Here is a 24,666-nt window from a genome sequence, read left to right on the forward strand (position 1 = left end):
CTTTTGTGATGAAGACCGTCTCCATGGTGACAGGTTAAAGTGTTCAAACTCGGCAGCAACACCAGTGGAGGCTCATGGGTAATGTAGTATGTAGAAACATACAGAGTAAGTTTACAGCAAGGGGGAAACACCTCTGTCTGCAGAGATTTCTTTTTTTAACCCAAAGTGGGCGTACCTGAGTCAGGTGACACGCGTGTGATCTCAGCAGCTTCCTGTCTCGACCTGCCCCTCCGACAAACACACTCGACATCAAAGACGCACACCAGCATCAGTTACTGTCAGAGTGTGTGTGCCCAGACGGGCCATTAGTGCAGCTAAAGCTGTGTGTTTACAGACACTGTCATTACCTGCTCAGAGTGTGTGTGTGCGTGCGTATTTGTGTGAGTGTTTGTGTGTGTGTGTGTGTGTGCGCTGCAGACTCCTAAATTATCTCCACAGTTCTCTAAATTCAGTGAAATTAATGAATACTATGATTTATTTTCCCCTGAGCTAAACGCTGTTAGCCGTGGAGCTAACGGTACCTGAGTGTTGTGGTTTTTCGTGCTTGTCGTCAGGTGTTCTCTCAGATCTCTCACCTGTTCTTTGAAACAGGAAGCTGCTGTTTGGATTATTTGTCCTCAGAAACACTTACAGAGATTTGATCTGTTCTCAGCCTCAAATGCCGCTCCTCTGTTCCCTCCGATTGTTTGGATGTGCTCAGATCTTATCGCAGAGTCGGTGAACCAAACAAGAAACTTCAGTGTTCAGTCTCAGCTGAACTCCATCTGGAGGGAAAAACAGCATGAAGCGCCCGTGGAGCTGGGCTGCATGTGCATGCGGGCGACCTCTGGCCGCTTCTTTGCTCCTAGAAGAGGAAGTAAGATGTCCTACTTGATTTGATTGGCTGCGTAAGACAAAAGTGACATTCATGAGCGCTGTGACTCTGCGTCTTGGGCTGAAAAGTTGAACTTTTCAAAAACTTTTGTGTGCGCCCAAAAAACTTCACTAAAAAAAGCGTTGTGCAGCAGCAAAGAAGAGCGCCCTGCAAGCGCGCTGCATCAGAGGAAAACTCTGGTTCCGCTTTTCTAGCGATATGTCTGTGTGCTCAGTACCTTAGATTACGTGATTAGCATGCTAACATTAGATTATTTGCAGTAATCGAGGGTCCAGCAGAGAAGTGCTGTCGGAGGTTCTGCAAGTTTTTGGATGTAGATTCAAATATTAAACATATTTAAATTCTGACATGATGGTTGCGCTAGAGGGGACGTCACAGAATATCCAAAGTTTTACTAAGCTGCAACCACTAATGAAGCCGATGCTGAAGTGTAAAATCCTGCAGTTCCTTGAGTGTCCACTAGAGGCTGGCTGCAGAAGCACAGGAAGTCACATACACACCCATTCAAAAAAGCCTGTTTTTACAGCAGAGATTAACATGTTTACAGCCTGTTTCAAAAACCCAAATAGGTCTGATTAGCTCATGTCTCGATCGGCACACACTGTACGGGGGGGGGGGGGGGGGGGGGGGTGAATGTTTTGATGACTCATCCGTTTTGATTTGATGAAGGATAAGAGTTATTCACAATAAGGCGTGTAGCTGACATGATTGACAGGCGGGTGCGGTGTAACGGTTTGTCTGGAGGCTTAAAACCCGCCTCAGCTCCAGCTCTCAGCCTATCTTTAGGTTGACTGAAAGTTAGGCTGATACAGCATTTCCAGCATGGAGACCACCATCGATGGAACTCCAGCGCCCCCTGCAGGAACAGATGGTTGGATGTCAGTCATGCTTCATATTTTAATATTTACAGTCTGTGGGGATGAATGCTGGTTGGAGGAGCCCCCCCATGTGAACTCTTGCCTTGAGCCCCAACATTTCTAGAATCACCAACGCTTCAGAAACCGAGTGACCACTGAGACTACGTTCATGTTGTTTACAATCGTCTGATACAGAGAAAATTGTATGACTTTTTTTAAACTCATGGCTCGTTTTCAAGTGGATCAAAGAGGAGGCTGCTCTCTCTCTCTCTCTCTCTCTCTCCCTTCCTCTCTCTTTCCCTTCCTCCCTCTCTCGCTCCAGCTCCTCCCAGGCTTTTATATTTAAATGCCAGGCGAGCCAGCAGGTAAACTCTCTCTCTTCTCTCAGTGAGTCTCACCTGAGCCTGAACATCATTCAGTCTGCAGCTGTGTGTGTCAGGTCCACACACACACTTCTGAAGCGTTCAAACACTGAGGATTTTCATCAAAAGATTTGTTAACCGGACAGGTGAATGTAAAGAAGCACAACCTGTGGACAGAATCAGCTCTTCTCTTCTCCTGAACATTTTATGGACGATTTAAACGATGTGTTTGATGGATGAAAGTGGTCAACAGGGGGACGTCTGCATCTTTTGAACATCTTTCAAATCACTGAAGAGAAATGGACGACCACATGAACCGTGTTTGGATCTCTGAGCGTTGATTCTGAAGTCAAGAGAGGCTGAAATATTTCAATTAACTGATGACCGTTGGACATCCAGGATGGATCTGTCCACAGTCCAGACATCTTCTGAGGCCTTTACTCTGATTTAACAAGACATTTAGAGACACAACGGTGAAAATAACACTCAAATAAAACTCCAAAGACACGGACGACTTCTCCAAGTACACTTCCTCTCAAACAGTTTGAAAACAGGACTATAGAGGAAACTTCTCAGAGGTCCAAGTTTTGAAAACAGAACATTTAAAGGTTTTTGGACCAGACGGTTTTTTAGGGTTCAAAGCGAACTGAAGACGGACTTTCAAGAGACATCTTCGAGGTGTTTCCGTTATTTCCTTCGCTCTGACTTTGGACCTTCCTGCATGCTTGAGGATCCTTTTTAAACCACAAACTGATCCAGAGACGACGGCTGGAATAACCTCTGACCTCTGAACCAGGTTTGATTTTTATTTAAACTGGACTCTAAATTAGTTATTTTTCTTAATATGACCTTAGAGGGTCTGAAGGTCATTTTTAGAAAGCTTTCAATACGAGTGGTTTCATTAAAGGCTGACTTCTTTCAAATTTGCTCCAAAAACTTTTAGACAACTTTAAAATATATATTTTTTTGATTTAATAAGTTTCCCTTTCCCCCGATCAAAGGCTTTTGAGAAACGCCCGCCAACATTACCAAGAGGAAAATCCAAGGTATCTGATTGGATGTCGACCTCACGCAGGTTGGTTGTTTTTGAGCTAGAAAATGACGGGTAACTTCGCAGTTCAAGAAGCAGACCGGTGAGGCGGGATCAAACCAAGGTTGTTGGCGGCACACAGGCGTGATGTTGATGTGTCGCCCCCTGCTGCTGACATGGGTGCTGCTCACCGCCAGAGTCCGGAGTCAGAGCTGGAGACCCTGCACAGGTATGCGGTTGGAGAGAGAGATATGTCTTAACAAAGAAGTCCACAAGAAAATGTTTTTTTATTTGCCAGGATTGATAGATCGTTGGATTCTTTATATCAATTGAATTGTACTTCGGCTACATCAGAATGACAGAGCAAGATTCTGTTTAGCCTAGCTTAGCACAAACACTGAAAGCAGAGGGAAACTGCTAGCCTCGCTCCACCAAAAGCAAAACATCTACGGTCGGTTTTCTCTAAACCTCCTTGTTGTAAGGCTAACAGTGAGGTTGAAGAAGTAAAAATCCTGTTTATTTTCTCGGTAGTGGATTAGATTATGAACCATGATGTCATAACCATCATAGATAGACTGATCACGAGCTACCCGAGTGTGTAACAATGGTTTCTGCCATGAAACACGAGTTTGTCTGACACGAGTTTGTCTGATATTGACCTTGTTTAAAGAACAACACGGTTTATTCAGGACGTTGGGGGAAAAGAACTACACTATCACAGCGATGTCTCTGATTGTTGGAGCTCGCTGTTACCATGGCAATGTTTCCCGCCCCTTGGCGCCATATGCGAACGGATCATTTTGCTAGCAGGCTAGCTGGTTCGTAAACTAACAGTAAATGTACTAATAACCTTGTCATGCCCTAGTGAATGTAATTTATATATTCAACAACACAAACTACAACATAATACAACATGTGTATTAACAGAATAAACACGATAGCGACGACTTAAGGTGCATTAAGAAGAAAAAAGATTGCGGGATTGACTCCAGAAGAAAAATATATACACAGTCTTGTACCTTTACCTTTTTCTCAGTTTTTAACGCTGTTTTGGCACTGAATCAAATGAACTATAGTCATGAATAATGGGGTAACTGGTTGTCATGGTTACAAGCTTTTATCTCTTCGATATAAAGATTTTCTGAAATGTCAATGGAGGATTTGAACAGGGAACCAGAGCCATCAATAAAAGTGAGCGGTCTTCAAAGTTTGGGTTGGGCCTCAATCATTAGATACCCAGAGAGAGAGGCTCCAAACAAAGAAGAAGACAGAGTCGCCTGGTTTCAATAGAGAAGTCCATGCAGTCGTAAAGTCTGAAATAAACACAAGGTACCTGTGCCCTAATGAAAGGATGAGCGCCTTACATAACATACCTTGTGGCCATTAGTCACCTTCGCAACCAAAACAGCATCGCCACCTTCAACCCCCCCAGGCTGTGGTGATGTGAGCTCCAGGTAGTGTCAACGCCCATACTACCTACCCCCACCACATGGCGCCTTTTGGCCCCCGTAACTCAACAGTGTGGGCTGATGGGCAACAATAGCCAGGACATCACCCGGGATGTCAAGTGGGAACCTCCCTTCACTGGTGTTTCTTCAGATTAGTCCCATCACACGTCGGGACAGTGCCAGAGTCATCCCCAGAGTAGATCATAAAATGTTCCTACCTTTGATTCATTCCCTCTGTGAACATCTTGAGTTTATGGTCTCAATCTTTAGATTCAAGTCTTCTTCAGCACTGAGTGATTTTCATTTAGTGAATAATGATCCATAAAGCGGGGGAGGGTATAAAACATACTACTACATACATTTACAGGTGTGTTTAATGTGATTCAGACATTTCTGAGAAGCTTTGTTCATCTTTGTATTTCATGTCTTTGAAACGTGAGATCTGTTTCTGTACATGTCGTCCCCTCCCTCCATTCATCCTCCATTCATCTTCCATTGATCCCTCTGCAGCAACAAAACACACAGACGGTCTCAGAGGAGCTTAAAGGGGAATTCCTGCAGAAATATAAAATTGAACTTTAGCTGTCAGTTTAGAGACAAAGATTTAAACTCTCTTTGCACCTCTCCCTTGTTGTAACTTTGCATCTCAGTTGTTTACTGTGGTACTCTTATTTCTGTAGGTCATTATGTGTTTAAAACTACCTTCATGTTGTCACATTATGTCAAGAAAAATGGATCCACAAACTCTTTAAGGTTAAAAAAAAATTCACAAAGTATTTTCCAGAATAATTACATAAATGTGTTTTACATCATCCTGGATACTCTGCAACTTTGTACATGATTCTGAATCTTACGCTGTAGGCCTGCGTGATCTGTTACGTGGGTCAGTCTATTTATCCGTTGTTATTTAGTCTGTAAATTCATCTGTTAACGCTACAAATCCTTAAATTTAATTTCAGATTACTCTGACTATACAAACCTCCTCTGAATGTAACTGTAGGAGTCATTGTTTAATATTTCACGTTGAGTAACTCTACATTATATTCTCAACGTACAGACTGAGGAGCGTTCATCTTCATCTCTCACCTTTAGAAGATAACGGCTCCTGTAACAGTGGCTCTGACTGGAACAAACGAGATAATAGTACGAGGAACCTGAGCTGACATAATCTGATATCTGTTACCTGTCACACCTTTGTTGTTATTTTTAGATCACCACTGAAACCACAAATAGAGGAATGAAACGCCCCCCGAGGTTAACGTGAAAAAAATAAACAGCGGATCTCGAGTGTTGTCAGCGATCATTTTCATCTGAGAGGTGATAAGGATTCAAATACGTCTGACCACAAGATAGAAACTCTTATCAGTCCCAGTTAGAGGAAAACATCTTCAGGTTATAAAACAGCTGTTGTGAAACACCAGCAGAGATTTAGAAAAACTCTTCATTACTTTATTTATGGTTTTTCACACACGCATTCCAAAAAAATATCTAGATCATTTCAGGAGGACTGCTCCGGAGATCCTCCTGACCTGGTTGTTCACACATGATGTTCACAGATGTGACGTAAAATGAGAGAGTCCTCTACACAACGCTGTAATGAGAATATCTGTCTTTATATCAATGCTACGTGTAGTTGAACAGAATCACAATCTGAACTAAAGAGTGGAGAAGAAAATACTAGAGAACAGGAAACATAATGCAGCAGGTTCATTAGAGCACGGAGATCGGTGCAGACTAAAAGAGGTGGCGTGCAGACAGTCTATGGTCGTGCAGCGACCACAGGGAATAAACGTCACCACCCCCTCCCACTCGCTCCAGGTGAATCCTCCTGATTATATCCTGCTGCGTTCTCACATCAGCTCACTCTGACTTTCTGCAGAATAAATACGAGGAGGCTGGAGGAGAAACTCCGGGTGAAGAGAGAAACATTCAGCTGTTTGTGTTCACACATGACGCTCCTCCTCCAGCGTGCTCGTGTTGTTCTTACTCTCTGATGACGACACTTTGGATAAAAGCGTGTGATCCATGAATTGTAGAATTAAAGAGAGTTTGTGTTCCCTCTTCAGACCTGCTGCCTCTTGACCTGCTGACCCGAGCCCTGCCACGCCCAGACCAAGCCCAGCCCACACAGGTAGGCTACCTGAAGGTGTGGAGGAAGAGCAAACAACAGCTGAATGTGATAAAGTCCTCAAATAAACAAATAACTCGTTATTGATCAATCAGTTGCAGATGGTTCAGTCCAGAGGGTCCAGAGGTCTCCGACTGGGCGGCGTCTCGTCAACAGTGCTGAGTTTTCCCGCCTCCCAAATTTTCACCAACTGCGACTACTTCCCTTCAGAGTTCTCATTGGTCACCACCATCAAGATACCCAGACTGAGACAGAAGGTGAACCAGTTGAACTGAACAGAACCAGTTCTGATCCAGTCTGATCCTGTTTTAACCTCTTCCTCTTCTCTCTGCCTCCAGAGGAACGAGTACGTCTTCTCTGTGGTCGAGGAGGAATCTGATTTGCTGTTGTTAGGGTTACGTGTCTCAGAGAACAGCCTCCACCTCTTGGTCACGGCCCCCGGTGGTGGGAGGCGGAGCCGGATGACCTTTAAGGATGTTGGATTGGATGATAACCGTTGGCACACCGTGGTGCTGGCTGTCACCGGACCGTATGCCACGCTGACCGTCGACTGTGGGCTGTCTCTGGAGCTGTGAGTTCCGGAGTTTATTTCTTCTGGACTAAGTTCAGTCTTCAGATTTGTTTTCCCAAAATCAATCTGGTTTATTTAAGACTGGTTTACTTCAGTCCACCTAGGGTCAGACTGGTTCAGTGTAGCTTTGTTTAGTCATCTGTAAACGTTAGCAAAGCTACATCTATAGCCGTTAGCCACCTGGATAGTAGCCATGCCTTCTACAACGTATACAGGGGGATTTTAATAAAAGGTATGATGGCTAAATTATTGTCACACGTGATAACAGTTCCCAATGGGACAAGCACAGCGTTGAGGCATACAGGGGCACATGAACGTAGGCTCTCGCACCCCTTCCACCAGCCCAGCACCTCCTGCATTTTGAAACCCAAATGTTGGCAGGTACGGGCTTTATGTACCGTATTTTCCGCACTATAAGGCGCACCGGATTATAAGGCGCACCTTCAATGAATGGCCTATTTTAGAACTGTTTTCATATATAGGGCGCACCGGATTATAAGGCGCATAGAATAGAACGTGTTTACAACTGAACAAGGCTGGGAGATATTGTGAATATATAAATATAAATACGTATAAAACATAACGTATAAAACTACAAAAACAAAAGTACATAAGACGATTTCCCCAAATAATAAATTATTTCTTTGACGTTTCTCTTAACTCTCAAAACGTAGTTTTATACGTAGTGCATTCACAATAACTCAACGTTGTTCAAACGTTAATGTGCATATTCACAATATCTCCCAGCCTTGTTCAGTTGTAAACACGTAAAAGAAACACAGTCTGATACCGCTAATTCAAACGTTAGTGCAGGGGTGCCCAAACAGTCGATCGCGATCGACAGGTAGATCGCTGACTGATTCTCAGTCGATCGCAAGATGTTTTGTCAATATAAAATACAATTGTAAAATAGAAAAGTGATTTCAATTTCATCTCATTGCACTGTTTCCCACACACGATACCTGTGTTGGGAGCCCAAGTATACTTCCGACCTGTGTGTATTTAATTTTTCATTTATTCATGAAATTGCTGCGTGCATGAGAGAGCGAGCGAGAGAGATAGAGAGAGAGAGAGAGCGCGCAAGAGAGAGAGTGCAGGCATGCGCAATGACGTGCAGGTAAAACCGGGGGGTAAATGTTTTACCAAAAAGTCATATATAGAAACTATGCTACGAGTATTAAGCGCATTTGATGAAGCTGCAGCTACTTTTCTCTGCTCCTCTCTGCTGTCATGACTGTGAGCATCGCGGGGGACGAGACACACCAACAAACAGCGCACATGCACACGCACACGCACACGCACACGCACACACACACGCACACGCACACACACACACACACACACACACACACTTGCACTGGAGCGCCAGCCACCACGCGAACCTTTTTACTTTTTACTTTTAGTGCTACAGCACACAGTTGATCCGTGATCCGTACGGACCGAGGTGGGAACACACGTGACCCGGTCAAACAGTCGGTTGGACTTTACTCTGTTCACTCTCACCGTGTCTGCAGCTAATTTAACAAAAGCAAAATCATCTCACAGCAGCCTGCTGTAGTCTGTAGTCTGCATTATTTTTTACAGAACTCTCATTTATTATTTTCTGTTTGTTGTGTGAGTATTAAATGCGTTTGTCGGCTGTTGGTAAAGGCTATGGCTCACTATGTGGACTGGTAGATCTCGGCAGACTGGTAACTTTAAAAGTAGATCTTGGTTCAAAAAAGGTTGGGCACCCCTGCGTTAGTGCATAACTCAACATTGTTCAGTTACGTATAACACGTAAAGCTCACTTTTTCAGTTCATTCCCCGTCCACGAATCCCTCGAATTCTTCTTCAGTGTCCGAATTGAACAGTTGGGCGAGTACGGCATCCAACATGCCTGGCTCCCTCTCGTCATTATCCGAGTCAGTGTCGCTGAGCGCCGTGTACAACCAGTATGGATCAACCAATTAACCAATTGATCCATATATAAGGCGCTCCGGATTATAAGGCGCACTCTCGTTTTTTGAGAAAATTAAAGGCTTTTAAGTGCGCCTTATAGTGCGGAAATTACGGTACAAAAAATTCCAGTTGTAGTTGCACTAACACAACAAGTCGACTATTTTTAACACCATGTAAAGGTTAAGAGTTGGACAGGTCTTTGAACAAAAAGTCAAGGTGTTGCATTAACTGGTTTCCTGTCTCCCAGTAAACAGGTTCAGTCATTTCCCAGCACTCTCAGCACCAGAGGGTCCAGGATGTTCATCGGCAGCCGGAGGAGGATGAGGGGACGATTCTCTGTGAGTCTGTGAGCAGAATCAGACTCACAACTTTAGTATCTAAATGAATACAGAAACCAGATGTTACACCTAACATCTCCTGGTTCTGTCTGTCTTTAGGGACTACTCCGTCAGCTGGTTCTACTTCCTGGTTCAGATGCCACGCCCAGACTCTGTCCAGCAGCTGACCCCAGCCTGGTCGAGCTGTCCATCCCCCAGATCCTGAAGTCCACCCCACTCCGGCCGGACCATCAAGGACCAGTTTACCCGTATGGTGAGGAGGAGAGGAAAGTCTTCAAAAATGTAATCAAATGCCAACAGGGAGGAATAGCCTTAAAAGCTTAAAAAATGTTTAACTATGGTCAGAAATTATAAATATAAATATGTAAAACCTTGAACAACTTTTTCTTAACACAAAAACAGAAAACATATGATTTAAGCCTTTATAAGAGAGACATGAGAGTGGATAGCGTCATTTATCAGGGAGAGTGAGAGTGGGAACTGACGTGGGCTAAAGGAGCCACAGGTCAGACTCGACCCCGGACTGCCCGCCTGGAGGACTGTTCTCTTTTCATGGGTGCACAAACTGACCACTAGGCCAGCGGTGTCCTGACAAAATATTTTAGAGTGAGTGTGAATTTCAATCCCTGATGATATAAAACATACATTAACGTCTATAAATTCTCTTAGAAATCGTTGAAAAACAGAAACACCTTGTGCTGCAGAACCTGCCTGAGATTCTTCAGGATTCTTAGTTTTCTTTAGTTTCAGAGTTATCCAGTTCATGGATACCCTGCTAACAGGAGATGCTAACAGCTAATTCAGCAACAGTTAAAAGTAAAGTTTAAAATGTACAAATAGGCTGAAGTTGTTATTCTGGTAATGAGTTCTGACAGAAAGCAGCGACTCAGGATCACATGGGGGCACTTCGAACTCTCTGACCTTCAGTGTGTTTGCTCTTTAGTTGTGATGGTTTCAGTGATTCAGAAACCTGAGATACAAAATGACTGAAAGCATGGAAGTGTGTGTGTGTGTGTGTGTGTGTGTGTGTGTGTGTGTGTGTGTGTGTGTGTGTGATTGACAGGTCTTTATAGCTATTGGTTTTATATTTCTCTGTGTGTTTGTGTCTGTGTGCAGCCAGCAGTTTGATTGACAGCTGGGGTCTGTTCTTCTGTTTGATGTGTGTTTCCATGACAACATAGTGAAGTCAGACTGGTGCTGAGGTGACGGTGCTAACTTTCAGCTTTCAAAAACTCATCATCATGCAGGTGTGTTGTTGTTGTTGTGGCGCCCCTGTGTATAACAGTCTTTACCATCACCTTCAGATGTTTAAATAAAAGTAAGCGTTTCAGAAGGATGTCAGATTAATCTGTGGGTACATGGAGGTTAGCTTAGCACAAAGACAGAAAGCAGAGGGAAACTGCAAGCCTAGCTCAATCAAAGATCGACAGTGTGTTTCAGTAACTTCATGATGACTTCATGATGGTCTTTTATTAAAGTTTTGATTTGTAAACACCACCAAGATGTCAGCATAAAAATAAACCAGAGTCAGGTTTGGTTTCATGGTTCGATTTGTTGGATGGATCGATATTTTTTGGGTTTGATGGATAGAAGGAAGGATGGCTGTATGGATTGATTGATTGATTGTTGGTTGGCTGTTTGGTTGGTCAGTTTCAGGTGGATGAAACTTGTTGATGATGGTTGTTTTGTATCTCACTTTATTTTAGTTTTTCTCTGTGCTGTCTGTGTTGATAACATCCTGACTGATCCCCTCCAACCTCTCATAGAGTCTTATGTCATTATTGTGGATAAAAAAGATAAATCTTTAATTGAAGATTAATCTGATATCCATCAGAAACGTGAGCGGACAGAACAATCAGGAGGATTTGATCAGTCTTTGTGAGCAGCCTGAGGCTCAGAGTTAATAAAGTTCATCAGACAGAACTTTGTGTGTGTCTGATGATATCTTTGTCTTTATGACTCACAGTTTATATCAACCTGAATCAGTCTGTGTGTTTGAAGTACATACCTGAACAAAGACAGAGCAAACAGAACAAAGTGGACTGGACTGAAGGTTTGACTTTTATTAATGACTCACTGCTGTGATGAGGATTTCTCTGTAATTCTGTTTGTTTGGAGACATAAGAAACATCATTAATCTGTTAATCTCCCACTTAGTGAAGACATGTTTGAATCAAGATGACAAACAATCTTCACATTTATTTGAGTTTTAGGTGATTGTGGCTAATGCTAATAGGCTGTGAGTTTGTGCTAATAAAGGGAGGAAGCTAACAGGACCATGTCAAGGTGTTTTGCTAACAAACTGAGGCTAACAGGGTTTCCGTCATGGTGTTATGCCGACAGACCGAGGCTGCAGCATTTAACAGTAGACGTCATGATTTTCTATGATCTAATGCCAAACACAACATATTATACATTAAAATATCATGCTAACAGACTGATGCTAAAGCTAACAAGTTCATGATTTTAAAATACTAGATTAGGAATCTAACAGGTCCAAAATAAAACTGCTAACAAACTAAGCTCAAACTAACGTGTTTCAAAGTAGCATTATAGTGATAATATCCTAACAGCTCGTCTAAATCTAACAGGTGTGAAGTCATGATATAACGTGTAAAGAGTGATGCTAACGCCAACAGGTCATACATTCAAAAATCATGCTTACAGACTAAGGCTACTTACAGAACCAGGTTCACACATCGGTGCTAGCACACAGAGGCTTAAGCTAACAAGTCCTAGGCTAACAGACTCGGGTTGATCTGATACATTTAATAATAATAACAACATTCTGATTTAATGCAGGGTGATGAAATAAAGTCTAAATGTCAGAACAATTGTTGAAGCCCAATGAAGACTTTCTGAGTACATGACTTCCCCCATAGCATCATGGGTATTGTAGTTCCAGAACTCACAGAGTGAATATCATATAGAGGTAAGACAGAGAAAAATAACAGGTTTTCCCTGAAGGACAGGTAACACGTGAGGTAAACGTGTCCTCTGGCAGGTGAAAGCTCCTCAGCAGCCTGTGTCTACTCACGCTCAGTCGTCTACCTCCAGGTGATGTCGACTGGTGTCTAATGATGTGAGAGTCATCGCTCTCTGTCTGCTCTTAATAAACACTTGTGGTTAAAAGAGTGGTGAAGGCCGTCATTACTCTCCCTTCATTAACATGGAGCTGTCAGTTCACCTCCATCCGTCAACCACACACTCAGATACAGTTACTGTTTCAAATCAGACCAGAAGAGACGACTGATAAAGGTTTCAGTCACTGCGGGGTCGTTCCTACAGGAAAGGGACTTTCCATCACTCCGCCTCTGTCTGACCTGTCTGCTGTCATGTCGAATACACTTGAGTAAAGACTTCATTAACTTCTACAGTGCCACATCCATCTGACAGCGCTTTTGTAGTATAGTCTTAATGTAGCGCCCGGCATCAAGGCCTGGAGGGTAAGAGGAGTGGAAAGTGGCGTCCACCATTGCACACTCGAGCTGCAACACAGGCTTCTTAATTTACCTTCTCCTCTGAAAGCCACATGCTTACATCACCTGACAACCTCAGAAACACAGAGATTTGGGGGATGAAGTGTGCTCTTTTGTTCCCTCTCAGCGGAGCGTCTATCAGGGTTTTCTGTCAAACATTGCACTCTGTAGAAGAACCTGGACTCGTCTCCTCGCCGGTTAGAGCGTCACATTCACCAACTACTGTCTTTAGTGGTTGGCGGATGTATGTCGCTATATAATGACGTTCTTCTATGACCTTTACACCCTGATGAAGGCAATAATGAGCTGAAACACGACTCAAATGACCATGATTCACATGACCACGAAACAAAGTACCATGATTCCGACGATCACAACTAAAACGACCACAATACAAATAACCTCGACTCAAATGGGGCGGCTGTGGGTCAGTTGGTAGAGGTGGCCGTCTCCTAACCATCGATGTCAAACTGTCTTTAGTTTAAAAACTAAAACTGGTTAAAGACGGTGAGACTGGTGACTCTCCGAAGCGTGCAGCAGTAGGAAGCCTTTCTCCAGTGTGAAGTCATAGAAAGCTCTGATTGGTTAAAGATTTCTGCTTCTTTTGTTGTTAAATTGAGTAGATTTATTCTTATTGGCTCATAATATCTTGTGTTTCTTTTTCTTTTTCTCTTGAATTTAGTCTGCTTTGAAATTTAATAACGATTTTCAGGTTTTCATAGTTTAAAAAAATAACCATGTCAAGTTTGTCGATTAGAAGAGTATTTAAAAAGAAGAAACTCAAATTGGTTCCAAACTTTAGTAAAAAAAAATTCCACCGCTGCCTAACAATCTGTTCACAGTTTCAGTTTTTATCTTTGTTGTCTTTCGACTTCATGTTGAACCATCAAAGTCCTGAAGGCGTGTTGTCGGTTTGGTTGTTTTAGAGGCCGAGGCCAGAGTGACCACAGGACATCCTCCTCAGTGTTCAGGCCCAGAACAAGGTCAGCTGTGGTTCAACACTCGGAGGAGAGACCTGTTCATCTGTGACGGAATCACCTGGAGGACGCTGTTGCAGAGTGAGTCCGTCACCTGGGAACATTTGTGTTCTTTTCTTTTTCTTACTCTGGAAATATTCTGAATGTGTTCCACCTGTGATCTCGTTCTTACCACTGATCGCTGTGCACGCTACAATGACTGTATCATACTTCTACAACTTGGACTCTCTGTAGATAAGGAGCGTCTGGACTACGTGGAGGACTATCAGGACCTGTACACCAGCTCAGAAACCTTCGACGTGGAGGTTTTCTCCATCCCGTCTGAAGGCCTGTTCATGGCTGCAGCCAACAGGTACTGAAACCCGCCAGGGGACTCAGATCTCATGTAGAACAGGACGGGTTCTTTGACTTTAAAATCAGAAAGAGATAACGGCATGATTCTTTGTGTCTCATACCTGCTTGATCTCGTCCTGCAGGGACTCTCTGCCCGGCTCCAGGATCTACAAATGGAGAGACGGGTTGTTCCAGCTCTACCAGAACATCAGCACTCAGGAGGCTCGCGCGTGGAAACACTTCACCATCGAGGACAAGGTGAGAGCTGCTCTAACTCAGAACCTTTTTCACTCTAAGGGCTCACTCACACAAGGCCCAGTTTACCTGTACCATACTGAATAGAGGTCTTCAACCTGACTTAAGCACAATGGAACCTGAGACCCGACTTCGGGTGTTTTAATTCATGTTTATATCCATACGTTTTTCCTACAGCCTCATTTAGATCTCACCTGAACAGATTTCTGGCATTTAGACAAAATTGTACCTTTCATTATAAAAGACAACTCATTAAAAAAATGTTGGGTTTTAGTCGGACTCGGGCCTGTGAATACAGTAAATGGGTTGGGCCTGGCTCGGACAGAACGTTCACAGGCTCGGGTAGGGTCGGGCTGGATTTTTTGGGCAATCTTTTTGGGTACAGATGACCGATGTGACCGTGCCCTAATACTGAAGCCTGATTGTCCCCAGTCCCCTGCTGGCCTGCCCTCACACTGCTCCAGGCCCAACCGGGTCTGAGTATGTTTACCTCTTGTACATACTTCATCATGCTGTAGTACGCCGTATACTGATACTAATTTAGTTACAGTAGCATGAAAACATTTTTTCTTCAGACCTAATAATCTAGGATAAACCAGGATTGTCTCATCATTAGCTCGTTATCTTGACCTTCAGGAAAACAGAAACAAATCCAGTGTCACAACATTTACGATACAATATGAAGAGAAACCATATGAAAAGGAAAGATAGGACTATTTGTCCCCGAAGGTTGGTTTGTTTTTGACTCGACGGCTGCACACTTTAAGCTTCTTCTACAGAAGAATCAATAAAAAGAATAAACACAAACAACAATTCAGAAGTAAACAGATACACACACTGATGAAATACACCAACGATTAACACTTTATATTACACAAGATCTGCGTAGATATTAATATTTATAAAAAGATAAAGAGCTTCAGATATCTGTGTTGATGTTGTGACATTGTAAACAGTCTGGTCGTAATCCGACAAGTTAATAAGCTTACGAATGATTGGTTTGTCTGCAGTAGAGAGAGACGTTAGCTTTACCACTGCTAATGTGAGGGTTATCTCTGACCTCAGTTTGACCTCTAACCCTGGGGCCTGTGGTTGACATGTGACTCTGAAGGGTTCAGGCTTTCATGTTTTCAGGGTGAACTTGGCACACTCGGAGACGAGCGTCTTTAAAGGACAAAGAAAGGGAGACTGGAACAAAAGGAGTGGTGTTTGTTCAGTGTGTGACGTTCATATGAACCAACACACACTGACAGGTGGGCGCACAAAGCTCTACAGAGAGAGCTTCAGGAACTAGTCGACTGCAAGTCAGATGCTGAGCTGATGATGTCTGCACACGGTGGGTTTTATAACATTGAAGTTGCACTCAGAGACCTTCGGTAGGCACCAAATGTCAAACTCCTCCATGATATTGCTTAAAGTAGGTAGTGCGTTCAGGATTTGTAGTAAGCTATTTTGTGTATGTGGGAAATGTTCACTACATCAGCCGTATTTTTAAAGCACACTGGTTATACTAAATTGCCCCACAATGCATTGCGGCTCTTAACGTATATCCTGTGGCGAAGCTTGCCAGCCGGCCAACGAGTGTAAGTAAGGGCGCGGTCACACTGGCCATCCATACCGTGCTGTACCCAAGCAGATTGCCCCCCCGCAGCGCCATTCCCCCGCTGGCCAGCGCGGCCCGCGGTCACACTACACAGGACTATCCGTACCTAAGCACGATTACCTCTTGTACATAACGTCTTAATACAACACATGCATGCTTTATATTATTATGAAGCGCGCTCAGTTTACAAACAGGCGGACGAGAGAGAGAGAGACAGAAAAAGAGACGCGCAGTCGAGTCCGCGTCTGCACAGAACATGACAGCTACTTTTCTGACTTTACAGCTCATTTTAAGCCATTTTAATCAGACATAGCAATAAATAAATTAAAAAATAAAATAGACGCGCGGCCGAATCCACAGGCGAGTCCGCAGCCGCACATCGGAGAACAACAAAGAGCATGACAGCTACTTTACTGACTTTACAGCTTATTTTAAGCCATTTTAATCAGACACAGCAATAAATAAATAAATTGTTCTCCGATGTGCGGGCATCCATGCGGACTCACGCACGGACTCGCGCGCGGAGCAACACAGAGCATGACAGCTACTTTGTGTCTTATATTGTGTCATTTTAGTCAGACACAGCCATGAAACTCTGGATTTCTCCATAATGAAGGCTGTCAGCGTCGTTTACCCATGTGCTTGTGCTCGTGCATGAAGTGTACCGTGAAGAAGTGAAGCACACCTCTCCGAAGTGTGCCAAAGCCAAGGAAGTGTACCGTGCCTGAGCACGATCCGGAGCAGTCACACTGGTCAAACGAACTGGACTTTAGGGTTGAAGCGTGCTTGGGCACAGTACGGATGGCCAGTGTGACCGTGCCCTAAATGTAACTGTAATGTAAGATGATGTTCTCATTTACTGTTGGCTGTTTAGCATCAGAGGTCTAAGGTATGCAGACCAGATACAGCCCGTCTGGGTTTTTGTATGAGGATCCCTTTATTTCTGCCTTTATTTAACTGATGTACATATGTTTGATTTTGATTTTTAATAATTCTATTCCTTTTTCCTGTTTTCTTGAGCTGCTGTGATGAAAAAATTCCCCCCATGGGGGATCAATAAAGTTTATCTTTATATTTATCTTTATTAGATCAAATTGTTTTTGTGTTAATGTTGTTGAGTTTTTTTGTTTCTATGTGTCAGATTTTTCTGGTGGTGGCGAACTCCAAGGAGGCAGAGCCTGAGCTGTCTGTCATCTATCGGTGGAATCAGCGTCGGCGGCGTTTTCTCCGTCATCAAACACTGGAGACTCACTCGGCTTTGGACTGGGAGGCCTTTCAAATCCACAACGACAGCTTCCTGGTGGTGGCCAATCACAGACGAGGTAAACAGGAAGTAGAATGGACTTATGATGCAACTTTTTCACAAAAAAAAAAATTCAGTCCCGACAAAACTTATCAGAAGATTTCTGTAAACCAAAGAGATTTTTAGTTCAACAACCTTAACACACCACTGCTGCTGATGGTTTAAATCTCTGACAAACCAGGTCGGACAAAAACGAACCTCGAAGCTTTTTAAAAAAACAGTTTGAACCATTTCAGGGAAACTAGAGTTTTAAGATTTTGTCTCGCCCACAACTTCTCAGAAAAACAGGACAGCTTTTCAGATTGAATGTACCCCAGGTGTCTGCAGTTCTTTTTTTAATGCTTTATAACAAACACAAAAGTAATCACAATGAAAGTTCATGACAAAGAAAATGTACCTTTTAAAGCTGTTTACTTTTTAAAAGAACATTTTTATGGTCTATAGCAGTTTTCAGCAAGGGTTCATGGACGATAAAATATGTTAGCCCTAAACTTAGTTCATATGTGTTCCAGTGAAGAGTCTCACCCTTTGATATCCCTGAGACTGCTCTTATTAATGACTGACCATCAGGTAGACACGGATGAGTTTCCTTCCTGGTTTAAAAAAATGTTTTGTGCGATCCTGCAATCGTGGGGATTTCTTTAGTTTGATTGGAAATTAAACATCTGAAGCAATAAAAATGTGGAGGAGTTCCCCCCGTTCCCTCCTTGGGCCTCTTCAGTTTAAAATTTACATCTTGCTGCTGCTACAGTTAAAGAAAACACAAGAGCATTTCACTGTATGCAGATGACTCACTGATTTATAGATCAATATCAGCAAAGAACAAGCATTCAGGGGTGTAATAGATGGATCACTGACTTAAATGGGCAACATGTCGTCAGGTAAACATAAAAACAGTCAGTTAACCTGTAGTCCAATGAAAACGGTTCATAAATGTGACTCCTGGTGAATCTTTATAGTTTAGAGAAACCTTGTGAGGAGGTTAAAAGGTTTGAGGTGCAGGATCAGGTCAGAGAGTTCAGAGCTCGACTCTCTGGGTTTTATTGAAACACTCACATCAAACACACCTCCTTCTGCTCAGTGTGTGTGTGTGTGCGTGCGTGTGTGTGTGTGTGAAGATTAAACTCAGCTTCTGAAAGAAAAACAGTGAAAGAAAAAGAGAAAGAAAGAGAAGGATGTAAAAAAAGAGGCAGCTGATGCAGGTGTACTGTGGTTAGATCACACACATGTGTTTGTGTTATGTTCTTTTCATGTCAGATTTTTTCCAGAGATTGAACAAGTACTCTCATCTTTGACTTTAGTCAAAGATGTAAAACCCTAGAGGAAAAATACTCTGTTAGGTAACCTTTATTCAAAAACCTTATAACCTTTTAACGATATTACACGTGTTCAATACAGAAGACACACACACGCCCCGTCCCCTCCTCTCTAGAGTTGATGCTCATGCAGGTTGCCATGTGGTGGACACTGAAGCTTCAGTGTTTAGTCAGCTTTGCATCGGTCTGTAAACCTTTCTGTGTTCTAAGCATCTCCAATATTGATCCTAGTTTGAGCACGTTTCTGCTCATGGAGCTTATTAGAAACATTTAGAGGCTTTATAGGTCGGGTACAATCACTTCTATCTGAACCAGTTCTCTCGCCCACTTCCATCGCTGCAACACCTGTTGGTTTGACCTGATGACTGGTCTCATATCTGGCAAACCGAGGGGCGTCCAAAATAACTGTGTGGGGGTGCCTTAAAACCGCCTACCTTCTCTGGTCCAAACAAATCCAGAGCATTCAGGACCAGAATCAAAAGTTAGAAGGAGGACATACTGGCTGCTGCATTGTTGTCAGAGAAGCCAGCACTTCAACATAGCATGTTTCCTTAATGTCTGATCATATAGTAAGGTCACTTATTCATTTCACTCACTACACATCTTACTGATTATAGTAATAATTTATAAGATTTCATTCATGAAACTTTTCATTCAGAGGACGTTTATTAAAGTTTAAAGAAATTAAAAAATGTCTCCATGTGTCCTCAGCCAGAGACTCCAACCACAACATCCACAGTGTGATCTACAGGTGGAGCCCAAACACAAAGGTAACACGTCCAAAATCTGCTTCACCTGTCCAACCCAGTGGGGTTGGGGGTTTGTCCACGTCTCTGTCAGGTCCTCCCTGTCCCATCATCATCTCTGGTGTTTCTGGGTCCTCTCTTACTTTGTCCTCTGTCGTCACTTCTCCTTCTCTTCTGGATGTTTTTGTAACTCGTCCTCCATCCTCTCCCCCGTCTCAACCTCAGCTGTTCGAAGTGAACCAGACTCTGTCCACGTCCGGAGCGTACGACTGGGAGTTCTTTTCCGTCGGGCCGTACCACTTCCTGGTGGTTGCCAACACCTTCGACGGTCAGACCACCACCATCAGCTCCACGGTCTATGTGTGGCTGAACGGCTGCTTCCAGACGTTTCAGAGCATCCCGGTCAGTCCAGTTTTCTTCGAGATCATTAAAGTAGGAGGATCTCTTTTTTGTCACCTGTTGCCATGGTGAATCGTAGAATCGGGGCTCCATTCATGTTGGCTTTTTATCATCGTGGTGCACGCACTGAACACCGGGTGGACCTACTCAGAGTTGTTTTAACAAATTGAAATCTGCTGATCTGGAACCGAAAACTCAGAGTTTCCCATCTGAGAGTACATCAACTCAGAGCTCAGGGTTAGACTGAGGGTTCGTTGAACCTTCTTTCAGAAACGGGCCCCAGGTCTGGTTCCAGGTCTGGCTCCAGGTCTGGTTCCAGGTCTGGTTACAAGTCTGTGATCCTGTGTCTTTGAATGTGGCACATTAACTAAAAAGAAGCAAAAGAAAAAAGTCCAGTGCAATCTTTCTCCGGGTATTGGATCTGCAGCTGTTTGATGATCTAAATGTTTGAAGGTGACCGGCAGCCTGCGAGTGTTTCCTGCTCCTGTAATTAACCTGCAGCAGGACGTCCTGCAGCTGAAGGTCAAACCGTCATCAAACATCAATGTGATGACAGACGTCGACATGAAAGAAGCTCCATCAAATCTCATTTATGACAAAATATGTTTCTCTGATTAAACAGGAAACCGAGCCCTCCAATTAAAACGCAGGAAACCAGAGCAGTGTAATTAATGAAGTGTGTGCGTGTTTGTGTGTGTGTGTGTGTGTGTGTGTGTGTGTGTGTCTGTGCATCTGTGCATCTGTGTGTCTGTGCGTCTGTGTGTGTGTGCGTGTGTGTTTGCGTGTGAGGGGGTTTCCATCAGCAGTTGAAACTCATCCTTCAGGGCGGATCAGCTGTTTGAAGACTTTTATTGGATTTTTAAAACCACAAAAAAACGTTTTTAAGCTTCTTGAACCTTTAATTCACCTTCTGACAGAAACATCAACGCACCGCTAACAACACCTGTAATAGATCTACAAATAGATCTCTGTTCACAGGTGGAGGCTGTGACATAAAAACCCTGCTGCTGCCCTCTACAGGCTGCATGAGGCATTACATCAAGCATGAAAAACAACAGGTTTCAATGACCTTCATTGACAATCTTTGGTTTTTGCAGAAGAGTCTGACACTTTCTGCCAATAGTCAGTGCGAGCTGCATTTGGTCAGCACCGCGCAATACGGCGCTGTTCGCTGCCACTCTAGTGAATGCTCCTGTTTCCACAGCTAGCGCCGCGGCCCGTCTCTGGAGAGTGCCAGCAGTGCCCCGCGTTCTCCTCTGTTTTAAATAAGCTCCAAGTCCATTTTTGAAGGAGCCTGACAGAAAGTCAGACAAGGACACGCACAGAGCATCCGGTCAACTTCAAAATAAAACACAACATACAGACTCCTGATTGTATGTACCATCACTTTATCAACATGACGTCAAAACCGAATGAACAACAAATCATCCTCAGAAAGACAAAGAGACATGTTGTTTACACGTGGTTCTCTTTATTCCTGCGTGATCTTGTAGTTCTCCTGTGATCTTGTAGTTCTCGTGATCTTGTAGTTCAGTTTTAAGCCACTGCTTTGGTTTAAAGACTACAGGCCTTGAGGCCCCCTGCTGCTGGTTTCCAGTTTGGTCCACTCTCTAAATCTTGACGGGTTTTTCCTGCAGACGATCGGAGCGACAGACTGGGAGACGTTTCAGATAGACGGCAGGTTTTTTCTGGCTGTCGCTAACAGTCAGATGATTTCAGGCCGCGGCCCGAGTCTCTACAGCATCAACTCCACAGTGTATGAACTCAACACACTCACTCAGACCTTCATCCGCTTCCAGGACATCCTCACACACAGGTAAGCACCTCGTCCTCCAAACCTGTGGGAGTCCGACTGCAGATTGACCCTCTCCCTCTGTTTCATCATCAAGAGTCAGTTTGCTTTAGATTCAGATGAGTTGCAGATATTCATTTTCATTTTTTTCTTCATTTAGCTGCAGTGGAGATTGATTCTAACAGACTGTGTTGTTGTTGTTGTTGTTGTTGTTGTTGTCATTGTCGTGTTCAGCGCGGTGGACTGGGAGTTCTTCACCATCGGAGACGACAAGTTTCTGGTCGTAGCAAACAGTCACGACGGCAGCTCGTACTCTCTGAACAGTGTTGTCTACAGGTGAGTAGTCTGCTGTCAGATGTTCTATACTTGGAGGTGTTGTTTTATTTTCATCAATGGCTTGTGTTTCCAGGTGGCAGGGTTACGAGGGCTTCGTTGCCGTCCATAGTCTGCCCACGTTCGGCTGCAGAGACTGGGAACACTTCAGCACCGAGGAGGGCTCCTTCCTTGTCTACTCCAGCGCCACCTCCAGGCTCAGCAAGGTCTTTAGACTCAGGACGTACTGAAGGAAACCCCAATAAAAGAAACCTCTAACTTCAGAGAGTTTCACCTTTAAACCTTCAGACTTCTGCAGTCGTCACCTTTGGGCTCAGCAGGGTCTTCAGGGACAGGAACAGACCGACTGAACCTGCATCCCACAGAGTTTGAGTTTTAAAACTAGAACCTTCTGCAGGACTCGACAGTCATCAAGTTCGAGCTCTTCGAGGTCTTCAAACAGCAGGAACAATCCTTTCAACATTTCCATCAAAGAGAAGAAACTGAGATTTCACACCTGCAGAGAAACTGTCTGAGTTTGTTTCTTCTCTGGTCCTTCAAAGACGATATGAAGAACTTTTCCTTGTCGTATTTAAAAATATAAGTTCAGTCATTTTAAGCTTGTGCAGTGGTTAGCTGTGTTCTCTCACAGCAAGGAGGTTCCTGGTTTGAATCCCCGTCTGACAGGAGCCTCTCCTCCCACAGTCCAAAGACATGCTCGTTAGGTTCCAAGGAAGGGGAAAGCGGTATAGATAACGGATGGATGGATGTAATGTTTGCCTGGCGAGGACGACGCCCTCTAGTGGGCTCAAAAAGAAGCTGTTTTTAACGGCCGCCTGATACGGGTTGCTAAATCCCTTTCAGGTTCCATCGTCTCTATGTTTGTTTTTAGTTTATGTGTGAAGTGAAGTTGAGGGTTTGAATTTTAAAGTTTTAACATGAAATTAGAAGTAGTGCTCACTTATATTACCATAGGTTCTGACGAGAAGATAAGAACAGTCACATGAAACAAGAGAATTCAAAGCTTCTTTTCTCTGCTCATACCTCGGAGGTGTTTGTCAAAGGTGCAATCAGTCAGATAAGAAATTATAACTATAATAAAGAATAAGCTTCTCAGAAACACACAGCTTTAGAGCTGATGTTTAATACAAGTCATATTATGGGATGTTGCTGCGTTTTCTGTAAAACAACACTTCACTTTGACTGATTCTTGTTTAAACTGTAAAACGGTTTTACTGAGCTGTTTGTTGTGACGTAATGTTCATATAAATATCCTTTATTAAAACATCTCTAACTAACGTCTTTATTAACACAATTTATATCCAAACTGTAATTTATTATTTTTCATAAATAATGAAATTTTTTGTGAATAAATATTGTTTCTGAGTGTTGTCGTCTGTAACAGAACATAAAACACTGGATGTGAATGATTTTATTCAGACAAAATGAACATTTCTTTTGACTCATCAATTAAAAACACTATAAGTATAACGTTTTATATCTCTTAATGAAGTCATCACTTTATAACATCCCTGAATAAACATGTTTATTATTATTATTATTATTATTCTGATCGAGATATGAGCTAATCAGACCTATTTGTTTTTTTGAACCAGGCTGTAAACATGTTAATCTCTGCTGTAAAAATAGGCTTTTTAGAATGGGTGTGTATGTGACTTCCTGTGCTTCTGCAGCCAGCCTCTAGTGGTCACTCAAGGAACTGCAGGAGTTTACACTTCAGGATCAGCTTCATTCTTCAACACCAGAGGTTGCTGCAATGGCATCACGTGACGCTGAAATACCAGGTTTGGCCACCATGTAGAAAACTGTCGGCGCACTACCTGCAATCCCCCTGCAGTAACACAAGGGTAACGTCATTCAGGCTTCATTCACTGTTATTCACAGTCTATGGTTCTACAAAGTTTAATATTATTATTTTTTTTTTAACAATTAATATTTTATATGAATTAATCGTTAATAAATAATAAAGTCTCTGTGTTTTCACTGATTATTATTTCAAAGTTTAAATGTCAAACTGTCTCTTTCTCTGAGTCATTTGCAGTGCGGAGTTCCGCTCTAAACCCGCCAAAAAAATATCACATAGAAGACACGCCTCCTCAGTGACGTCACTCCATGTTTTGGTCAGTGTAACGGCCAATGGACGTTTCTGTTATCAAAGCAGCCGAGGGATCGTCATGGCGGACACAGTGTGTGACGTCAACAGTTAGCTTCGACGTGAACAGGACAGGTGACTAAAGTTCTGGCTCAAACATGGAGGAGGAGGAGGAGTTACAGGTCTGTGTTTGCTACCTGAGTGTGAAACGATGGTTTCCACTCCTGTAGGAGACACAAGTTAGTCTGATATCAACCTTGTTTTAAGAACAACACAGTTTATTCAGGACATCGGGGCTTGACGTATGCTTGCAGGAGGCGTACTGTAAGAGACAGTTGAGTGGTGCTTCTGATTCGTCTTTTTCGTCAGGTAAAACGTCTCCATCCTGATGCTGACATCTGATTGGTTCTGCTTCAAACAATGTTCAAGCTAAAAATAAATACATCTGCTTATCAGTCAGACCTAACACTTCCTGCTAGTTTCAAAGTA

The 24,666-nt window shown here is 43.2% G+C and overlaps 1 protein-coding gene across 3 annotated transcripts; it reads left to right on the forward strand.

Annotated features, from left to right (window-relative positions):
* The first annotated feature begins 1,507 nt into the window (after window positions 1-1,507).
* On the forward strand, window positions 1,508-23,560 carry LOC109985191 (thrombospondin-type laminin G domain and EAR repeat-containing protein). Of its 3 annotated transcripts, XM_065962535.1 has the most exons (16): window positions 1,508-2,889; window positions 3,095-3,352; window positions 6,638-6,702; window positions 6,795-6,956; window positions 7,038-7,270; window positions 9,459-9,549; window positions 9,649-9,802; window positions 13,955-14,086; window positions 14,240-14,357; window positions 14,482-14,596; window positions 17,338-17,518; window positions 19,527-19,585; window positions 19,787-19,963; window positions 21,598-21,776; window positions 21,987-22,088; window positions 22,162-23,560. In XM_065962535.1, the coding sequence occupies exons 2-16, from the start codon at window positions 3,271-3,273 to the stop codon at window positions 22,313-22,315; spliced, it is 2,004 nt and encodes a 667-aa protein (XP_065818607.1). In that variant the 5' UTR covers window positions 1,508-2,889; window positions 3,095-3,270; the 3' UTR covers window positions 22,316-23,560. The 3 variants fall into 3 exon arrangements, with proteins under 3 accessions (XP_065818607.1, XP_065818608.1, XP_065818609.1); XM_065962536.1 differs by having other exon boundaries at window positions 1,508-3,352; XM_065962537.1 differs by lacking the exons at window positions 1,508-2,889; window positions 3,095-3,352 and adding an exon at window positions 5,617-5,888.
* Window positions 23,561-24,666: the final 1,106 nt, after the last annotated feature.

This window comes from Labrus bergylta, chromosome 13 (assembly GCF_963930695.1).
Source record: "Labrus bergylta chromosome 13, fLabBer1.1, whole genome shotgun sequence".
NCBI lineage: Eukaryota > Metazoa > Chordata > Actinopteri > Labriformes > Labridae > Labrus > Labrus bergylta.